The 19,778-nt window shown below is 41.1% G+C and overlaps 1 protein-coding gene and 1 non-coding gene across 2 annotated transcripts; one reads left to right on the forward strand and one right to left on the reverse strand.

The window, feature by feature from the left end:
- The first annotated feature begins 1,868 nt into the window (after nt 1–1,868).
- LOC137907669 (brain-enriched guanylate kinase-associated protein) lies at nt 1,869–19,590 on the forward strand. Its single transcript, XM_068752026.1, has 6 exons — nt 1,869–1,939; nt 3,701–3,862; nt 5,524–5,590; nt 13,263–13,370; nt 15,151–15,234; nt 18,073–19,590. Exons 1-6 carry the CDS (start codon nt 1,869–1,871, stop codon nt 19,588–19,590), a joined length of 2,010 nt encoding a protein of 669 aa, XP_068608127.1.
- trnak-uuu (transfer RNA lysine (anticodon UUU)) lies at nt 10,102–10,174 on the reverse strand. The gene has a single exon. It is a non-coding gene; the product is annotated as a tRNA-Lys (tRNA).
- Nucleotides 19,591–19,778: the final 188 nt, after the last annotated feature.

Here is a 19,778-nt window from a genome sequence, read left to right on the forward strand (position 1 = left end):
ATATGACCACAGATTGTCAAAATTAATTGAATTATTGCTGTTTCCTCTGTGAGCAAATGCAATTGATTCATCTCATGCAAATTAAATGACTGGCAATTAGCAAAATGCCAAGGATGAAGGAGCTGAAGAGCGTTGGAGGAGTCGTTGCACCGCGGGGGGGAGGAGTGTTCATAATCGATTCATTTATCCCCAGAAGATTTTTGTGTTGAAAAACAGCATTATGGTTAATGGTGTAATAACTGAATTAATATAGAATGAGAGAATAGCTTTTGGAGTTGCCTATAAGTTGTATTACTTGAAAGGCCAACGGGATCTTCCCTCTTACCCACTTAAGTCTCTTAAGGTTGGGTCTCTTTTGAAAGAAGAGATAAACATTATGGGTGGATCGCTCCTCGGTGGCAGCGCTTGTCTTCAGGCAGCAAAGTGGTGTTGACTAGTCAACGTTATTGCTCTGGTGACTTACTCCACAGAGTTGTTTTTTCTGGCCGCCGGTAGTGCAACATGCACGAGAGACTCTTGTATTGCTGGAGTATTGCATCAGGAGACATACTCAGCACTTCAACCACTGTGGTAGATCATACCGTACCAAGGGACATAACCTCCAAATTGGGAAATAACATCGCAAATGTTTTGTCTCTTTTGTATGCATCTTCAGAGGATTCCTATTTGAATCCTTAAGAAAATGTTTTGTAAAATCCATTATTTCTTGAATAACTATAAAAATCATACTGATACCAATGTGACTCCAGCTTCCAGGGGTAGCTTTCATGGTCAAGGAGTCACATTGTGCGGGGCAAACTATCATGGAAAGATTGCTTTTTGGTGCAATGACATAATGGGGACTCAGCCGATTGATGCAGCTTTTATACTCACTGGGTGCTGTCTAGTTTATTCTTTAACCACTGTTGGAGTCATTCTCATAAAAGAGAGGGTGTATAGGCAGAGTGGGAGGTGGAAAGTGCCAGCCTGAAGCAGGTAAAGGTATGCAGCATTACAACAAACATTTGTTGTACTCCCTATAGTGTGCATTGTCTGATCCTCATGTCAAGTTGTAAAACGCGGGGAACGTTTTTCAGACAAACAGACGAGCTTGTCTCATACATCTTCCATTTTTAGAAGGAAATATTTAGTACACTTGTGCGGGTGCATAAAGAAGTGCAACTTTAAAGGTTTCTGCGTGTTTGCTAAGGATTGATGATTGTGCTCCTACCGTGCAGGAGGTGGGTGTTCGTGCCGCAGCGCCACAGAGCCACAGAGCAGCGGGCCTATGATTGCGATGGGAACACACACACGTGCGTCACAACACTGATTTATTGAGGAATAACCTTCTTGGTCAGCTGGTCAATAACTCACCATTACATAGGGTCCTGCAGTTTGTGGTGGCGCCGGCATTCATTTGTTCCCAACAAGAAAAGTAAATGATGGAAATTATATTGTTCTTATAATTTAAAGTCATTAATAAGAGGTGCAAATCCAACCAGAGGTGTGATAAATTAAAGATATTGCATGCTATTTAAGTGTATTAAATGAACTTATCTGACTGATCCGCCGGCTCTGCTTCATGGATCAAAGTGGCTGATTTTCTGAATGCACGCAACCTCTCTGTTTTTCTCTAGAGTCAACTGGACTAAATGTTGCTGATAAATCTATGGGACTTCAAAGCTGTTTTCCTCTGCTCGCTTGCCAGGGTCATCACAGATAGCCAACTCCTATCAGCCTCCCCAGGCAAGACTTAGAGCTTTAACTGTTCGTTGTGGTTAGAGTTCAAACTTGGCTTCAGCAGCCACCACCACCACCACCAGCAGCAGCAGCAGCAGCAGCAGAGGCATCAACTATACACATATGAGCGCGGAGGCAGAGAGAAAAATATGAAAAAGATATATATTGGCAAAACTGCCCTCAAAACACAGAGAAATGGTTGCAAACATCCCAAGAGAAGGTAAGATGAGCCCGTCTGGAGGAGTGAACTCTAAATATCAGTCATTATTGGGGAATCCATTTTATCCATGGTGATTATTAGAAATTGTTTCTCAATGAGGGCGGGGGGGTGTCAAACCAATTAAAAAGACATTGAAACCTAATGTGGCATCTGTTCATTCCCGTCAACCTTCATCTTCATATCTCTTGTCACGTATCTACAGATATCTGAGTCAATGCATCTGGACGCGGAAAAGAAATAGCACTTAAAATAAAAATAATTGTTGGATCTGTTGGATCATTGAACTGCCGTCACACACTGATAGCAGCACCAGGCAATTGTCACACAGCTTTCTGGCTCCTTGCCATGTGATTTGACAACTTTGCTTGCAGCTGTTGGAAGAGGGAAGATGAAAAGATTTCGTTTTGTTGTAGAACCAGGCAGGCACAGCATGTGGGCTCGGTGACCTTTTCATCAGTTCATCTGTGTATCTGTTCAAGGAAGAGTTCAGCATTTTTGGGACATGCGCTTTTCTTCATTATCTTTGCACCAGATCATTCATCCGTCTGAAATATCTCAGCAGTATCTTGCTATGTAGTACAGCTTGCAAAATTTGAGTAGCAAGCCACATGATTAAATTTTCAGTCTCTGGGACTCATTCACGGCTTCTTCTCAACTCCCCCTACATAAAAGTTTAAATGCACATCTATATTTCGTGCAGCTTTAGATTTTTTACTCATCCTTTCCCCAGTTTGGTTACAGCCGATAATGCTAATTGTCTAAAATCCCTCTCACATGGGTGCACGAAATGGAGCTGAAAACTTAGGAGGGGAAAAGTTTGTCATCCCCAAAAAAAGGACGTATGTTACCAAAACTAAATCAAGCATATGTTTCAAGTTATTCTTCTGGTGCTGCATTTCACAGGGCCAGATGTTTATCTGCTATATTTATGGGTTTATTTATTTTTTGCTTTTTGTATAGTTATTTCTTGATCAAGGCTTAATTAGAAGAGACATTCAACCACCAACCTTCCACCCAGATATTGACATAACACAGTCTATAAGTCTTTCTGAAGAGCACACAGTAGATTTTCTCCCTTTCCGCCGGCTTCGTAATTGAGGCTCTGTGCCGAGGTGAACTTGGAGGTGAACTCGATGCGTCTGCTTGTTAGCTGCACTGAGCCATCAAATCTCTCTGTGAGCCAAGTATCCATCAGTCTGGCAAAATGCTAAATCCCCCGGAGCGCACACTGCCCTGCTCCCCGTCTCTCGCCTTCCATTACCACGTCTATTACCCCAGTCTGTCTTGTCACTGTTTTCATCCCCCACACTCAAGCCTGTATCAAACACACATCGGAAATATTCCCTTCTGTCTGGTAGGTTGTTGCTGTTGATGGACAATGCAATTCTGCCTCGCATTCTCTCTCTCTCTCTCTCACTCTCCATTAAAGCTTGTACACAAAGCTGCACCCCTCTTTCTGTGTTCTCTATGAATCACCCAGGGTCTCGTTCTACAGCCAAGAAGACCAAAGAGTCAATATGGTGGAGGTCTAATGGTAGCCGCCTAATTCCAATAGAAGCTCCGTTTCCCCGATCTGCTAATCCCAAGAATGTGATCCATCCATTCATGTACCTTTGAGGTTTTTTTTACTCTGTTGTTGTTTATTTCCGTCTCTTTTTCCCCCCTCTGCTTTGTTTTATGAATCTGACAAATGTTGACAGTCATGAAAGTGTATCAGGTTTGGGATTGCGTGTTCCTGAACTCTCTCTACTCCATGTTCAGCTCTTACCATGACCACAAAGATGACCTCCGCAAGCGCCTGTCGTACGCAACCCACAAACTAGAGATGGTGGAGACGGAGTTTGATTCCACCCGACAGTACCTGGAGACGGAGCTGCGCCGGGCCCAGGAGGAGCTGGAGAAATTTACAGAGAAGCTACGCAGGTGTGTGTGTGTGTGTGGGTGTGCATGTGCCTCTTTATGTGTGCATGGGTTGCTTTCCCACCAGCAGCAAACGGAGGCCTGCTGTGACATCCTGTGAATCGCCTTCCACATTCTCTAATATGCTGCATATGGAGCAAACTGTTACGAGAGCGGTCATCTAAACAGAACTGAATGCAACTTTGTGATAACAGATGTTACTCATGGTCACACTGGGCTGTGACCTGTGACTGTATGGATTTTATTTTTTCTTGAACGATAAAACAACGTATTTAGCTGGAAAATCAAGGAAATGATACCTAACTTACCAAATCAGCATTATGTTCTATTGAGGAAGACTATTACAGTTATTGAGATGATGGAGTCTTTACAAAACTGTTTATTGGTGTGATAAATCAGGCTTAAATACAGTTTTGCTTCTTTTTGAAAGCACTGAGTCATTATCCCGGCCGTTAGGAAGACTGCAGGTTGAAGGCATCTTGGGTTGGATTCACATTTCCCAGAAGTCCGTTTATATACTGTCTGTGGCAGCCGGTGTGTAGCTGAGTGAGAGAGAGAGAGAGAGGAGTGGATCCAAGCAGAGAAAAAGAATCAAAGCAAATTGTCGGTATGTTTTCTTGTTAGTTCTCCGCTTCTGGAAAAATAAAGTTAGGTATGGATCCTAAACAGGAAAGGCTAACAGTTCAGTGTCTTTTTGGAGACTTCAAATATCAACTCACAGCAGTAAGAACAAGACTGCGTGCCCTCTTTCCTCGTCATCATTTTGTTTTTAGCTGTCCATAATCATTCCCGTGATGTGTGAGTCTGCGCATCAATCAGAAGCTGTTTGCCCCCTCACTGGCTGTATACCAGAGTATGTAGATATTCACAATGCTGATGTAATTTTTAGTAACATTTTAGCTTGAATAATTTTAGCCGCAGATTCCGAACGGATGGGCCAAACACAGGAGATTGCTTTTAAAGTCGTGCATGTATCTAAAAGTCAACATGGACCCTGAGCAGCAGAACCCAATCCCGACCAGCTCATCTTAACTCGACCCATATTAAAGACTAACAGACCTCTCAGAAGGAAAATAGCAGGCTGTTTCTTATCATGACCAGTTTGTTTGTTCTTCATCAATCAGTAAATCCCTCTCCTCCAGTGCCAGCGTCCAGGCTCAGACCTCTTTCAGCTCCTAATGATAGTAGATTTGTCTCTGCTTTCTGCCTCCGCTGCCAACGCTCTCCATATCTGTCAGCTTAATGGTGCCGTAAATGCTGGTTTACCAACACTCTTAGGCCTGAGAGGTAATGTGAGGATGTGATACCGATCTCAGAGGTGACGTGATTAAACACCATGAACAAGTTAACACATAGAGAGTAGCATCCTGTGCATTCCTGCCCACTAATGCACTAGAAGGTCTGCCAAAGCAAAGAGGGACTTTAAGTAGAGAAAATGCTGCCGCGTCAAATTTCACCTGCAGTCAGCGAGGGCAAAGTTTGTCGTTCTTTATTTCATAGCCCCCAAATCTCCCACTGTGGGTGGTAAACACATCATTAATCCTTTTCACTTTGCTTTAAAGTTTGCCACAACTTGTATGACTTACTACATAATAGCAAACACTCTATGGCCATTAAGTGTTGTGATCTGAATTCTTAACAGAACATCTTGCCTCTCCTTTTAGGATCCAGAGTAGCTATGCAGCTCTTCAGAGGATCAACCAGGATTTGGAGGACAAGATGCACAGAACGGTAAGTTGCACCTGCAAAGTTCTTTTCACTTTTTTTTTTGTCTCAAATTCATCTCAGTTTTTTATAGAAAAACCTGCAACTCAACTTTAAGCAAAATGCAACCTAAAAATCAGGTGCAAGAAGTCTTTTCAGGGACATCTAAATAACCATGATTGTGGTCAACAGTGTCATTTTTCTCTAACATGACAAACAGCTGCAATAAACAACTTGACAGGCAAGGAGTAAAGCAGATTACAGGGTCAGGTATTTTGACTTCCACTTATAATACTCATATACTTCTTAGTTTACAATGGAGTGCATGTTTTTTTTTCTGGTATTTCAAGTTTTCCACAACACTCAGTCCGGATCAAAGATTAAAAACAGGCATCCCGCCAATCTCCACCAGCCATCAGGCAGGCCACCACATGCTTGTACAGCCTTGATCTCGGTGTGACTGCATTTTGAGCCTTCGTTTCCACATTCCCTGACCACAGGGATTGTTTGTTTCGATATCACCGACAAGTGTGGAATCCTAATATTGTCAGGAGGTGCTGAGTTCTTACCAACCCCTCATAAAAAAATGTATGAAGGTTCTGGGGTCAGCCATATAACCTGCACAAACAAACACATAAACTAAAGTTTGTTCTGCATCATGTATAAGAACATGAAGTCCTGTATAATACCAGCTCTGGCAGTTCACTTCTGTAAGAAACCTTTTCCTTGTTCGATGACACCATTGTGCAAAAATGGCCAAAGAAAAGTTGTCTTCACAGCTAGGATTTCCTCAGATCTGCAATTTATACCATGAAAAAATATGGTTTCAGTTTAATAAATGTAAAAGTTATTGGTTATATATGAAGACTAGCGTGAAACGACTGAGCTTGGATTAACTGCAGTCGCGGTGTAAATTCAGAAAGTATTTTTATCCTCTGGGATCTCTTAGTTTGAGAGCATATGTTTAATTCATGTCCATTAGTTTTATTATTTCAACCTTGTTTCAAATATTTTTTTTTCTTTCTCTGCCATTTCGCTAGAGTGGCCAGTTCATTCAGGCGCAAATTCCAACAGTCATTGATTACTCTGATCATTATTATTTCCCGACAGAGAGATAAACATGTTTGAATTTGAAATCAAGAGCCAAGGCTGGAGTTGAGACTTTTGTTTTTGCAAAATGTAAGACAAAACGCATTAAAAGACTGAATGCTGCACCATATAGATATATATGATATAGACTCTGCACCTTCCTCATGTATGCCAGACCACACTAGCAAAGTGTGTGAGAATAGAGACATCTAAAGGGGCATAAACCTGATTAATGGATTCACCACTTGATAACAGGTGTGCTTGAACACACCATTAGGCATGGGCAATTAAAATAAAAATTGTCAGAAGATGTATTTGATAGCAGGTTGTTTTTCCAGCGCTGGTAACGGATGAGAAAACAAGAGACTCTATGAGCTTATTAATTTTGATTTATCGGGTGAGTTTACATTATGTTTGCAGAGCATCTTATTTATACTGAACCCATTAATGATGTATTGTTTACAAGGTGCCTGTTACCTTCTCCCCTTAGCCTTACTGATATTAAAGAAAGGCAATGAGCTGGTTAACTAGACCTTTAGTTTTTATGTTTCCAATAGCATATGTTTAAAACCAAGCCATCAAAAGTTAAGAAACAAATTTCTAGGAATTGGCTGGTTTACCATTCAAGACAATTAGATGATGCAGGAATGTTAGTGATAGTAAAGGGCGTTGATCTATGCACCAATTCACCCTGCTCACAATCATAAAGGCCTATTCTGCAGGACGTCACAATGATTTTCCATTAATAGAAATTAAAAAAAAAGTTTTGGAAACCCTGATCTGGTACAACCAGATCAGGTGATGACATCTACTCTTTCTGCCCTCCCTCTGTGACCCGTCCAAGAAATGAGGAATCGGCCATAATCGATCGGAGCCCACCTGTTTAGCAGCAGAAATGCTCTCATCTCGCGCAAAGCAATTACATGATCAAAGACAGGGTGCGCAATCAATGCCCAAAGTAATTGGTCTTACCTGCCATGCAGCCCCGTTAGAAAACTATTACAGCTAAGAACTGTTCTGGTGAAGCGCAGCAGCGTTTCAATTACATCAGGTTGAGGGGTTCCTTGAGCGCTTTCCCTATCACAGTTTCTGCTTTAAGATTTATTAGCCAGAAGATAAGCCAGCTCCGTGGAGAGCTCCGTCCCCATCACTTACAGTATGTTGATTACATTTGCTCATAATCTTACCAGACGTTTGATCCATAAGGCTTGTCTGAGTCACACACACACACTAATGTAGGGGTGTCAAACTCATTTTCTCCAAGGGCCACATTAGCATTATGTTAAATTAACACATCTAATAATGTGGAAAAGTTCCATTCAAATGCAATCATCACGCAGGAACAAAGATAATCGATACAAAATCAAAGCAAAACCAAAAAGCCACCACCTTCTCTTGTCATGGACATGCGCAAACCAAAAAAACCAACCAAAGTGGGAAAGATAAAGAACATTCCCCGAGTCAATGCACTTTCAGGATCAGCACTGGACAGCTCCATATGTAGCCGACTACCTATGGAGCTGTCCCGTGCTGATCCTGAGTGTCATATGTAGCCGGGATCAATATTTCAGCACATGCTGGAAAAAACTAAAAAGTTCAAATAACTTTCAATAGTCACTGCCAGCAGATGATTGATTTCCTGACTGCAGCGTGTTGCTATTGTTATTGCCATGTTGCTGAATTTTTCTGTTTGATCAGTTCACTCCTTAAGTTACAAACATTGCATATTCAATTGTATAGTTGTAAAAATATATGGATAATTATTGCTGTTATTATAACATAAATCCTTTCAATTGATCAGGTTAAGAAAACAACACTACTCCATCGATCAATAATCAAACTTATTCAAGTAAATAATATTAAATAATAAATAAAGAAAAATATCATACAACCAAAGAACAAGCTGCCACCAAAAGCTCTGTGTTTTGTTTTCCAATGGGGATAATGGAGATTTTCTGGGTGATTTTTTTGTGAACTCATGCATGGTACTGAATCGGCGAGGCTTGAGATTTGCAATAAATCACCACAGACATGACACGCAGCGCCGTACCGTGAGAAGACAGCCATCTACGACAGATGTTATTGTTGATGTTGTTTTGCAGCTTATTATTTACAGTGTTCCAGTGGGATCCCACTTGTTTTGTCATAGCATGAACCATGAATGGATTGGCTTGATATGTATTTGGATTATCCCTCACATACGTTACAAAAACATCAATGAATTGTCGTGTGAAAATGATGTTGAAAAATGTTAGCTTTTCAAAGGGATTGCCTTTTGAACACAGTGCTTTGGTGTAGCAAATCAGTCTTCCTGGCAGGACAGCAATGGATTTTTTTTTTCCAAGGGGCAGGCCTCATTGGGATTGCTATTTCTCTTGATGTCATGTCATGCAACGACATTTCAAGGGGGAATATGTTCCTTTGTAGAAGACAGTCCAGGCAGACAGCTCCAATGAAGGCAGACACATAATTAAAAGTTCTATCAGACCTGAAATGACAAGGTCAAGTAAAAAAAAAAAATATATATATTTAAGAAGTTCTTGCTTAATTCTACGAAAGGTCAGACGAAAGAACTGATGCCAAAACAAAATACTTTGATGGGCACAATATGGATGTCGAGTTTAAAAATATACGGTCGTTCATTACTTGTACATACACCTGCCATGCCTCCTTATAATAACTACAATAAAATGGTAAGGTTAACCTTATACCCGAACAATACACTGAATATCAAAAGTAAATACATGCTCCCCCACATTTTTAATGAGGGATCAAACCTTCTCTAAAAATGGGTGTCATATGTAATTTAGCTCATATTTTATTAGCTAAATAAATAATAAAGCAGGCGACACTTTAATCAGTAGAATAGTGATGGTGTTTAGTTCCCACCTTGGTTGTTGGTATGCCACACTTATTTCCAGATGTATGAATCTATGCCTGTCGTAGCCAATCTAAATAATTAATGAGTTTATTTGTGAAACACAGAGGCTCAGTCTAATCTCCCGGGTCTCTGATCGGTTCTTTCTTATCCAAGCCTCTATAAACAAATTATATTTGATTTAGAATCAATATGTTTCAGCTGCATAGTTTATCATGGAGGAAACATCAGACCAGTAATTGTTTGCGCACTAGGCATCTAAATCTAAAACAGGGAAATGTTCTCTTTGTGCCATAAATAGAATAGACAAAAATGATGAGAATGGAATACAGTATAAAGGTTTGAAGTAAGAAATATGTTTGAGTCAATAACAGAGTTTGTGATTGGTGAACTGAGAAGTCAGAACCCACACAGTGACATTTATTTCACAGTTCCCCATAAGAACAAACAGAGAAAATGCTACAGGAGCTTCATCATCTGTTCACAGTTTGGACGGTGAACAGGAACACGCAGTCAAACACTAATAAGAATACCTCTACTGATCCCAGATATAAATTCTGTAAATTACAAACACCTGAACAGGGACTTGAACCCTGGACCCTCAGATTAAAAGTCTGATGCTCTACCAACTGAGCTATCCAGGCTCGCCTGTCTGCATCTACGTGACTGCAGCGAGGGCTCAGCATTCCATTTTAATCTCTGGCAAGGAGGTTACCATTAGCAGGATTATGAAAAAACATTTGGATGGATCTTGAAGAAAAATAATCTGAAGGTGGGTCTTGGTCTAATTTAGATCCCAGTGAATTTTGAGATCGACCCGGACTAAACGGAAAGCGTTTCTGTTAGAACAGATACTCCAGCTGATCACATATTACTCATGCTGTACAAATGCCGATACAAGGCAAAATTACAATAACTTTGTATTGGACTCTGAGGAATGTGGATGGAGGCCTGAAGCTGCAGCAGCTGCAAATGAAACCAATGAGTTAATAAATGTTTAACATCCCTGTGCCCCCAACCTTCACTCGAATCTCACTCTAACTCTGAATGACATGCTTCTTCATTACAAGCGTGAGCACTAGTTTATTCTATTCAAACCACAGACTCTGCACAGCTACAATAAACAGCAGTCCAAATACGTGTAAGTTTTTGTCTAAAATATTCACCAGCAGATCTTGTTGCATTTGACCAATATTTACTGTAAAGTGGTCGCCAGTTTAAGCCGAATCAATTTGTCTTTTAAATAAATGGGCCCTAAAGTTTGCTCCCCATTTTTAAGCACTTGCCGTAGACAAAATGCGAGGTTGTGAAGTTGTACCGTATATATTACACGGGAAGGAATAATTGCTTTGTGATTTAGCTGCTGGTAGAAAACAAGGGGAAAAAACTTCTTCTCATTTTCTGTTTTCTAAATTTAATTTCCCAAGAGGTTTGCTTATAAATTAAATGTTTTTTCTTACTGTGCATCATTAAATAACAGTATTAAAACTGTCTTTACACCTGCAACATTAAGGTAACCTTGTTCTCCAAAATAAAGTCAAATTAAATGGAACAGATCGTGATGGATTACTGTGTGAGTTGCAGACCAGGTTTCAGCTACTCCAGTAGATATTCATGCTGTACTGCAGGAATCTATCACCTATAAAGCAACTAACTCCGTCCAATAGCAAATGATCAGCACTGATGTGGCAGCAATAACTGGAGACTTATTTGCAATAAATATTGTGGAAAGTTGGAACGTCTTGAGTAATTTCCTCTCAAGGGTTTCAGACTTTTTTTTATTGTTCTGCATACACGACAGAACGTGTAACACAGTTTGAGGACCCTTAGATTTGTCGCTTGCCACAACAACTAAAAAAAAAAACTCCACAAATTTTAATTTGTTTGCTTGTCTGCATTTCATCAAGATATTTGCATATTCAGTTTCCTTGATTTGGATCTCCTTTAAGTGAAGCATCAACAGATAAGTCCTGGTGACAGCGCGGGGATCCGACACAGTGTGGCTGGAGGAGATAAGGGGAATGTGCGGGCCATAAGGCTGAAATTAAAAACTACACTTATTCCCACCTACACAGTAAAAGACAAGCTCATGCTCATCACATCGATCTATTAAGACTGCTCTCTACTCGATTTTAATCAACAGGTAGTAAGTTATTACTGCCAGCAGCTGGCAAGGGACGAAAGATTACCTCTGATTTGAAAGTAGCAAATTATTTTTAAATATATACAACATTGTTAAAACTGTTTTTCACTTTTTTGTTGCGCCGAAGGTTACAAGTATTAAAATGCATGTTATCCAAGAGACTTAAGGAATGAATGAATATTCATTCATGAATTCATGAATTTGGATCAGACGCAACATTAAGATTTTTCTACTTCTGCTTAGGCTGCAGTATTTTAACCTGCATTAATGTATTAAGGTTAAATACACACAGGGTTTACTATTTATGAAGGATTTACATTACCCTTGTATTTAGAAGGAAAAAAAGACCGAAAGCAATCAATACATTTACATAGAACACCTTAAAACCGATCTTGAAAATTACTTTGTGTTCTTATCTACGCGATCACAAAATGTGAATAAAAATAATGATGAAGAGTAGTGATGAAGAATGCCAATGAGCTACTTGTGCCCACAGCAGATTAATGAGAGCACAACAGAATTGGATTTGAAATATCAATGGTGGCCTGTTGCTTAACCTGACAGTAATTGCCACCTTTTAGATTGGATCTACACCCCTGTATTTCAAAACAGACTGGAGGGTGGGAGGCCAAGTGTGTGTGTGTGTGTGTGAGAGAGAGAGAGAGAGAACAGTATATGAGTAGACAGAGCTCACTATTGACCCCTGGAGGCTGCAGCGATACCTGCAGCTCACAATGCACAGACGTAGCACAGAACCATGAAAGTGATCTCTCTCTCTCTCTCTCTGGCCTTTCACAGTCATCCACTTATCAGAAGGTTGGGGGTTCAACCCCCAGCCCCGGTTGCTCCCAGTCCCATTGGTGTGTGAGTGATGAATGGCTTCCACATTGCATGGAACACATGCAAGGATCAGACTTTCTGTCTGTATGACTGTAATAGCAGCTAAATAGAAACCGATAGATAGAAAATATGACAACTTATTTAAGTGCTATAAACGTCGGCTACGGCAGCTTTAAAAGAGCAGATAGAGTTGATGACTGCTGGTGGGAAATGCAGATGCTTTGTTCTTTAGAGGAGCACGGCTGTCTTATTATTTTCATATGTACAGGGCAACACTTGCCTCTACTTTCATGGCAGTGTGACCAAACAGAACGACCGATAGGGATCGCCATCATTAGGCAGCATTGTTCTCACCCAAGCAGGGTCATGTTGCATTTTCTTTGACAGCGTCTTTTTCTTGTCCCCCTTTTATTTATCTCCCCCCTCCTGTTATCTTTTCCTTACACCCGGAGTAATTGATACAAATACTGGCAAGTGTAATGTTCTTTTAATTAAGCGTTGCTTCTAGCAATGACTTCAGTCTGAAAGTGACTTAAGGCTGCCTTGCCTTCTTTTTATTTCCATCTTCTATTTTTTCCCTTCTCTTGCTCCTCCAACTTTATATTCCTCATCTTCTTTCACTTGTCCTCTCACCTTTTCCCATAACTCCCTGTCCCTCTTCTTGCTCTTCAATGTCTGACGTCCTACACTCTCAGTTATTTCCTGATTTATCTCGAGATTTCTTGACCTTTTTTTTTTTTACACTACAGACCCACCACCACGAGGAGGAAAAGAGAGCCCTCAGCCGGGAAATCATTGTCCTCAACAACCACCTCATGGAGGCAAAGATAACTATGAATAAACTCAGAGAGGACAATGTGAGTATCCAGGGGTCATGTCGTGTAATATGAGAATGCACAATATTTGAACTTTTTATATTATGGGATGAAGCTGTGGACATTCACAGATAACATTTTGCAAGCAGAACCACAAAATAAGCAGGGCGACGGTGCATTCAAGGTCACAATATAGTTTCAGCCCCTTGAGTTGGTTGAGCATTGCTTGGTCAGTAATCTAGCCTCAGTGTTGCCCAAACAACAGTTGGATTGAGAGACTGAAATGACAGTCTCCCCAAAAAAATATAGACATGTTCCTGAGGCAAACATTTTCTCCTGTCAAACTGGCAGCTCTCTGTGATCTCAGCATTTCCAAAAGTCTCATATGCACTTTATTTCTGCAACATCCTGGATATTTGCGCTTCAAGGAGCCACAGCAAATAGAGGAATTAACTCAAAGCCACTGGGTGTTTTATCGGGATTAAACTGAAATCAATGGCCGTCCTCAGGGCCGGCGAATCTGAGCACACGAGCATGCTGCAATCGGGTGCCTCACTTTCTTTGAAGTGATTCTACTGACATTTCTCTCCGGTCTATCAGAGTTTTAAGCACTTATGTCTGAAAGAGTATTTTGACAATCACTACCCAAATACTACCAGGCTGATTGGAGTCAAAGTTCATTTTTGAGTGAGAGAAGATTTTGTTGCATTGGAGTCAGCAGGAGAGAGGGATTTCCTCCTGAGGCCAAGCTCTGGACTTATTTTTTATAGCATGGGATAGAAATCAATACCCTCTTGAACGAATCGTGCCAGAGACATGACTGGATAAAATATTTTAGATTTGCGCTATTGGGTAAACATACCATTAAATCTGTAATAGGTTGTTAAAATGGACGTTTTACTGGACAGACTTACAGACAAAGACAATGGGCCAGTGTTTGAATTCGTTGCTTATACTTTTTGCAGTAAAGTGGAATGACAAAATAATAGAAATTGGTTGTGTAATTTGAAATTGAAATAAGAAGCCCTATCTAGCAATGAAAAATAAAAGCATGATTAGTTTTCACATAATTCTGCTAGCAAATACACATTCTGCAGATAAACATATAAATGTCATTTTCTTTGCGGAGATTAAATAAAAGCTTCAGGGAACAATTATTAGTCTACTCACAAAGACAGAGGTGAGACAGAAGCCATATCTTGAGCCGACAGGAAACTTGTACAGTATGTGAAGACCTTTGTGAAGACTTGTTTTAACTAAGACCAGCCCACAGGGAGACATAAACCCACAGGGAGCCAAAAGTCCCCAGGCAACAGCATGAAAAGAAATAACAGGCCACAATTAACTGGCAGGAGAGTTTGAACTGTCAAAGGAAAGGCTTTGATGTTGAAGCACGTACTGTCAGGGCCGTAGTGTGATCGAAGCAGAACTGGCCGTCATGACTGGATGGATTTCACTGAGGATGAAGTGGAAAAGAAAATTAACTCAACAAGATTAAACCCCCACACAAACACACAGACTCACCCTGAGTCAGCAGATCACTCACTCTGACCCGAAACTGAAGTACATTTTTAGGAACCAGCCGTTATTGAAATAAAGCGCAGAGACAGAGATTAAAACGATGCTCTGATTTACCTAAGCTGGATCTGATCTGTGAAGGCATGTTTTCACAAAAATGAACATGGCACAGACTATAATATAAAATATGTATTACAAATGAAAAATACATGTCAACCAAATGAAATGTTACAAACATGTTTTACACATTATTATTATAATTTGTGTGAATTCAGTGACTGAATATCTTTCTGCCTTTTTACAGGACCTTTACAGGAAAGACTGCAACCTGGCAGCCCAGCTGCTGCAGCGCTCCAAGTCTCATTACAGAGCACACAAGATGTCTGAGGTAAACCTCCCGGCACTGCTGCCACGACTGAATCAATGTGCAGACTCAAAGCTGCGCTGCGATGAAACGACATGCCCCCCCCTTGGGCTTTTACGATTAAGTCGTACCTATTTAAGAGAAAATACTTAAGTACTTGCATTGCAAAGTGTGACATAGTTAAATTACATTCCCTGTTTTAATGTTGAATTCTTGATTTGATTAATTTTTTTTTTAGCATATTTACTAAATTTGAGTCAAATAAATAAATAAAGTAACAGTACCTACATGACATATTTAGCATTTAAAAGAGAACACACTTAAAAATACATAAATGTAAGTTTTGGCCAGGTTTTCTAAATCCAAGTTAAATATTAGACATGCTTCTATAATCAATACCACAGACAATTTTCAGTTGTAGTGAAGATTAATCCCTTACTATTATTCATCTGAACATTGCATGTAAACGCAATTTAGCTCCTCATTTTGGGAATGCACTTTTACATGAAAATATCCTTAAAAAACATACAAATAAATCCATATTTAAGGAAGTCGACTGTATTATATAGATTACCTCAGCATTGCCTATTTTCCAGCTATAGTATACGTATCTATAATTCTAATCCTGATAGATAAAACCACATGTGATGGAGAATGTGGAAAGGAAGTGAAGAATCACGTGCAGGCAGGCTTGGACCGGGTGGAGGAAAGTATCAGGTGTGTTCTGTGATAGGAGAGTGTCAGCGAGGATGAAGGGAAAGGTCTACAAGCCAGCATGATGTACGGCTCAGAGACAGTGGCTCTGAGGAAAAGACAGGAGGAGGAGCTAGAAGTGGAGGAGATGAAGATGCTGAGGTTCTCCTTGTGAATGACCAGGATGGATAGGATTAGAAATGAGGCAGTGAAGGTTAGACGTTTTGGAAATAAGGTCACAGAGACCATACTTCGATGGTTTGGAGCTTTAGTCAGACTGATGAGGCTCTGCTGTCTGCAGTGTCATCTGTCTGCTTTACAGCCATGTGTAATGAATAAAAGAAAGCTTAACTTGACTTCTGCTGCTACACAGCAGCTAATTTAGTCAAGCAATATATCAAGATACATAAGTTAAAAAACAAAACTTAATTATTTAAAATGGGATGAGTGACAGTTACAGGATGAGAACAAATGCTGCAGCAGGAAAAGTGCAAAATTACTATTTATTAATAATTATTATACAATAAATAGCATTAGTATATTATTCTATATATTATTTCTTTGCATGTCATCAGTGAATTATCAAATTCATAGCTAAATAATGATGACAGGGCATATCTAGGGACATGCAAGAATTGGAGGTTGCCACCTTCTGCCAAAACTGAGTTAGGTTGAGGGTTAGGTAAGGATCATCTGCAAAACTAATGCAATCTTCTTCCCTAGTTTGTTACATAAATAATGACAATAACATCTTTGCTAAAAATCTGTAAATTGCATTCATTCATTGCAAAAACCGAAAGCTTTCCATTTTTCGACAAGCTTTTTCCTTAAGTGTGGAGAGGTACCGGTACATTTTATTGCTGATTAATTTTATGAGAAGAATCTGTATTTTATCATTTTTTAAATATCGTAGCATCGATTTAAGGTGGGGAGGTATAACATGTTATTCTGAAATGTGGAGAATTTTGAGGAACAAGTTTCTAGAACGACTGAAATAATAAGTGACAATTCAATCATATACTTTTAAACAGCTTATCTCAATTAACTGTGGAAGACCTGTGGAAATGCACGCTGTCATGAGGAATAACACTGCGTGACTGTTAATTAAGATCTTCCTCAGATAGCAGCTAATGCTGAGCTAGTTTACTCAGAGCATTGACTGTATTATCTTTTATTGCACCACAGCCTCACCTACTTTCAATCTTTATTCCCTCTGGGAGAGGCAGCGGCTGCTAAAAATAGCCCGACTTAAAAAGATGCAGGTTATTGTATGCTGATCCGAGCTTCTATTTCTTACCAAAGCCTCTTTTTTTTTTATTCCCAGCTGGAGACCTGGAGCACCGGTTTAATTTGAATCTAAGCCGTTCCCTGTGGAACTGATATGTGTTTGATGGCCGACAGAATAAAGAGACAGAGTAAGAAGACTGATTGAGAGGGAACGGGGAGTTTTTTGGTTGAATTGGCAGTGGAGCAAGAGGAGAAGGTTGAAAAGATAAAAGAAAGAGGAAGAATGAAAGATTTTAATGTGGCAGGAACAGTTCCTGCTGAGCCCGGCCAACTTTAATAGGCACAAAGAACCGGCCCCTAATTGACTGGGACAGTTTTCACAAACGGGAGCCAACCTAATAATATTTGTGTGCAAGCGAGGAACACAGATCAAGGCAGAATGACAAAACGTCAGGACAGAAAAACAATTTAAAATGTCTGTTATTTGAAAGTCCCTGTTTTTTCATTACTGAGAGATGACATGAAATAAGTCAAACAGGGATATTTGTGGAAAAGGAATACCATAGTTGTGTTGGGATAAAAAGAACGCAAACAAACGTAAATAAAGCTTGTGCTCAGTAATTGTCTGACTGGTTGATTATAGGGGCCAAGTCCTGCACTTCCCCCGAGATACATGAAGTGGACTGGGCTATGTGAGAATGAATTACTTTGTGAAGCAGAGATTGAAATCCTTGAGGAATGGGTATGAGAATAATTTCAGTGCAATCACAGAAAGCCTACCGTATGCATCTGGATAAGGAATTTACCGGTAAATTGATTGTTTAATCAATAAATGGCACTTGAGAAATTCTTTGTTGTTCAGCGAAGATTAGCTCTTTATTTTATGAAAAGAAAAAAAAATCATTTGTCATTCTCTTTGCATGTTTGTCCTCCGTTTCTTAGCTGCCACTGGATTTCCAGGAACGCATCAGTTCCCACATGGAGAAACACAACCGAGGAAGTGGAGCCGCAATGGCAATGTGCCACTCCAATTACTGTGACTCGGTGCCCACGGCCGTCATTGCCAAGGTCCTGGAAAAGCCCGAACTCGGAAGCAGTTGTCCTGTAACACGCTCACCCAGCCCGCAACCCCAGGATGGAGACTTTCTTACAGAAACAGGAAGCAGCGATCACCTTAACCGCCATATTTCTTATAAAACATCTGACCTGTACTGCAGCGATACGGCGCTCTACTGCCCCGAACGATGGCAGGACACAGAGCGCCGGCAGAGCGTCGACCTCCATGGCACCGGGCTGCTCCAGCTTCATGCTCAGAACTCCACTGACAGCAACCCAGATGAAGAGGCCTACCGCCATGAAGCTCCATCCTCCTTCCACCATGATGAATTTGGCACTGGTAGCCTCCCTGCCTCCAGTTACTCCAGCTTCAGCCTTGCATCAGATGAGAAGGGAGAAGTCAGTGGTGAGTGCGGCCGTACTGTGAGCAGCACCCTATCCTCTTCCCACCAGGGTCTCTGTATGGACTGGGGGGATGGTGGCGGTGGGGACTATGGGCGCAACAGTACATCCTCCTATGTTAAAGACAGCCAAAGCTTCCCCAAGTCCCTCAGCATCCAGCACATGGTGACCCCCAGGAGCCCACAGAAGGGTGCCGCACCAGCATACACGAGGACGGCTTCCTGCTTCAGTGAGCCGTACCATTCCAGCAACCCCCGCCTGAGCTCCTCCCATAGCACGGGGTCCACATCTGGACTTAACCAGGCTTGTGGAGGCGCTCTAGTCCGCAGAGGTGAAGCCCAGGTCTCTGAGGATGACCTAAGCAACCGCTGGAAACAACTTAGCGTAGAAGACATCAACACATTCTCATCCTCCTACCGTGACATCACTGGGCGGGTCTCTCCATACAGCTTCTCTGAGCGCCACTTTGCCATGGGCCCCTCCAGTAAGGTCAAGGGGTCTCTCTACAGCAGCTTCCAAGAAGGAGATGATGTCTTCCACAGCCATATGATGGACCAGTGTTTCGCCGCGAGTTCCCCTTCGCCCAATCACAGTCCACAACTGATGGAGCACCGTAAGCAGGAGAAAACATCCGCTCTCTATAGAGCCAAGGGAGACAGTCGTGAATCTGAGTCCAGCCTGTTCCTGTCAGGGAGCTCTAAAGAGAAGGACAGCAGTGTGGCAACAGCAGCAGCAAGCAGCACCAAGAAGAACTATGTTCATCTAGATGGCGACAGCTCCGCTGAATCCTTACACCAAAGCTCCCTCGAAGCATCAAGTCTCCAACACTTCCCCAGCCCCAGGCCGACAGTCCGGCCTCGCCCGAGCTCCAGCTCCGCTCTCAGCGTCGGACCCGCACTCCCAAAGGAGACCTCTCCAAGATATCAAAAATTTGGTAGCACAGGACTGACAAGGAAGGACAGTTTGACAAAGGCACAGCTATACGGTACATTGTTGAACTGAGCATAAGGAAAATGAGTCTTTAGTTTTATGCATGATGATGGTTCCTTATTGTACTGTACTGTATGTCTCAAAAGTTCCCTGCAGCAAATGCATACTTGGTGTGATGGGTATGAAGTTATTGTCGTTTAATGTATCAGTTAGCCAAGGCACGTTTCACAAACACTTTTTCTATTGTATGCTATGCGATG

This window comes from Brachionichthys hirsutus, chromosome 18 (genome assembly GCF_040956055.1).
Source record: "Brachionichthys hirsutus isolate HB-005 chromosome 18, CSIRO-AGI_Bhir_v1, whole genome shotgun sequence".
Lineage (NCBI taxonomy): Eukaryota > Metazoa > Chordata > Actinopteri > Lophiiformes > Brachionichthyidae > Brachionichthys > Brachionichthys hirsutus.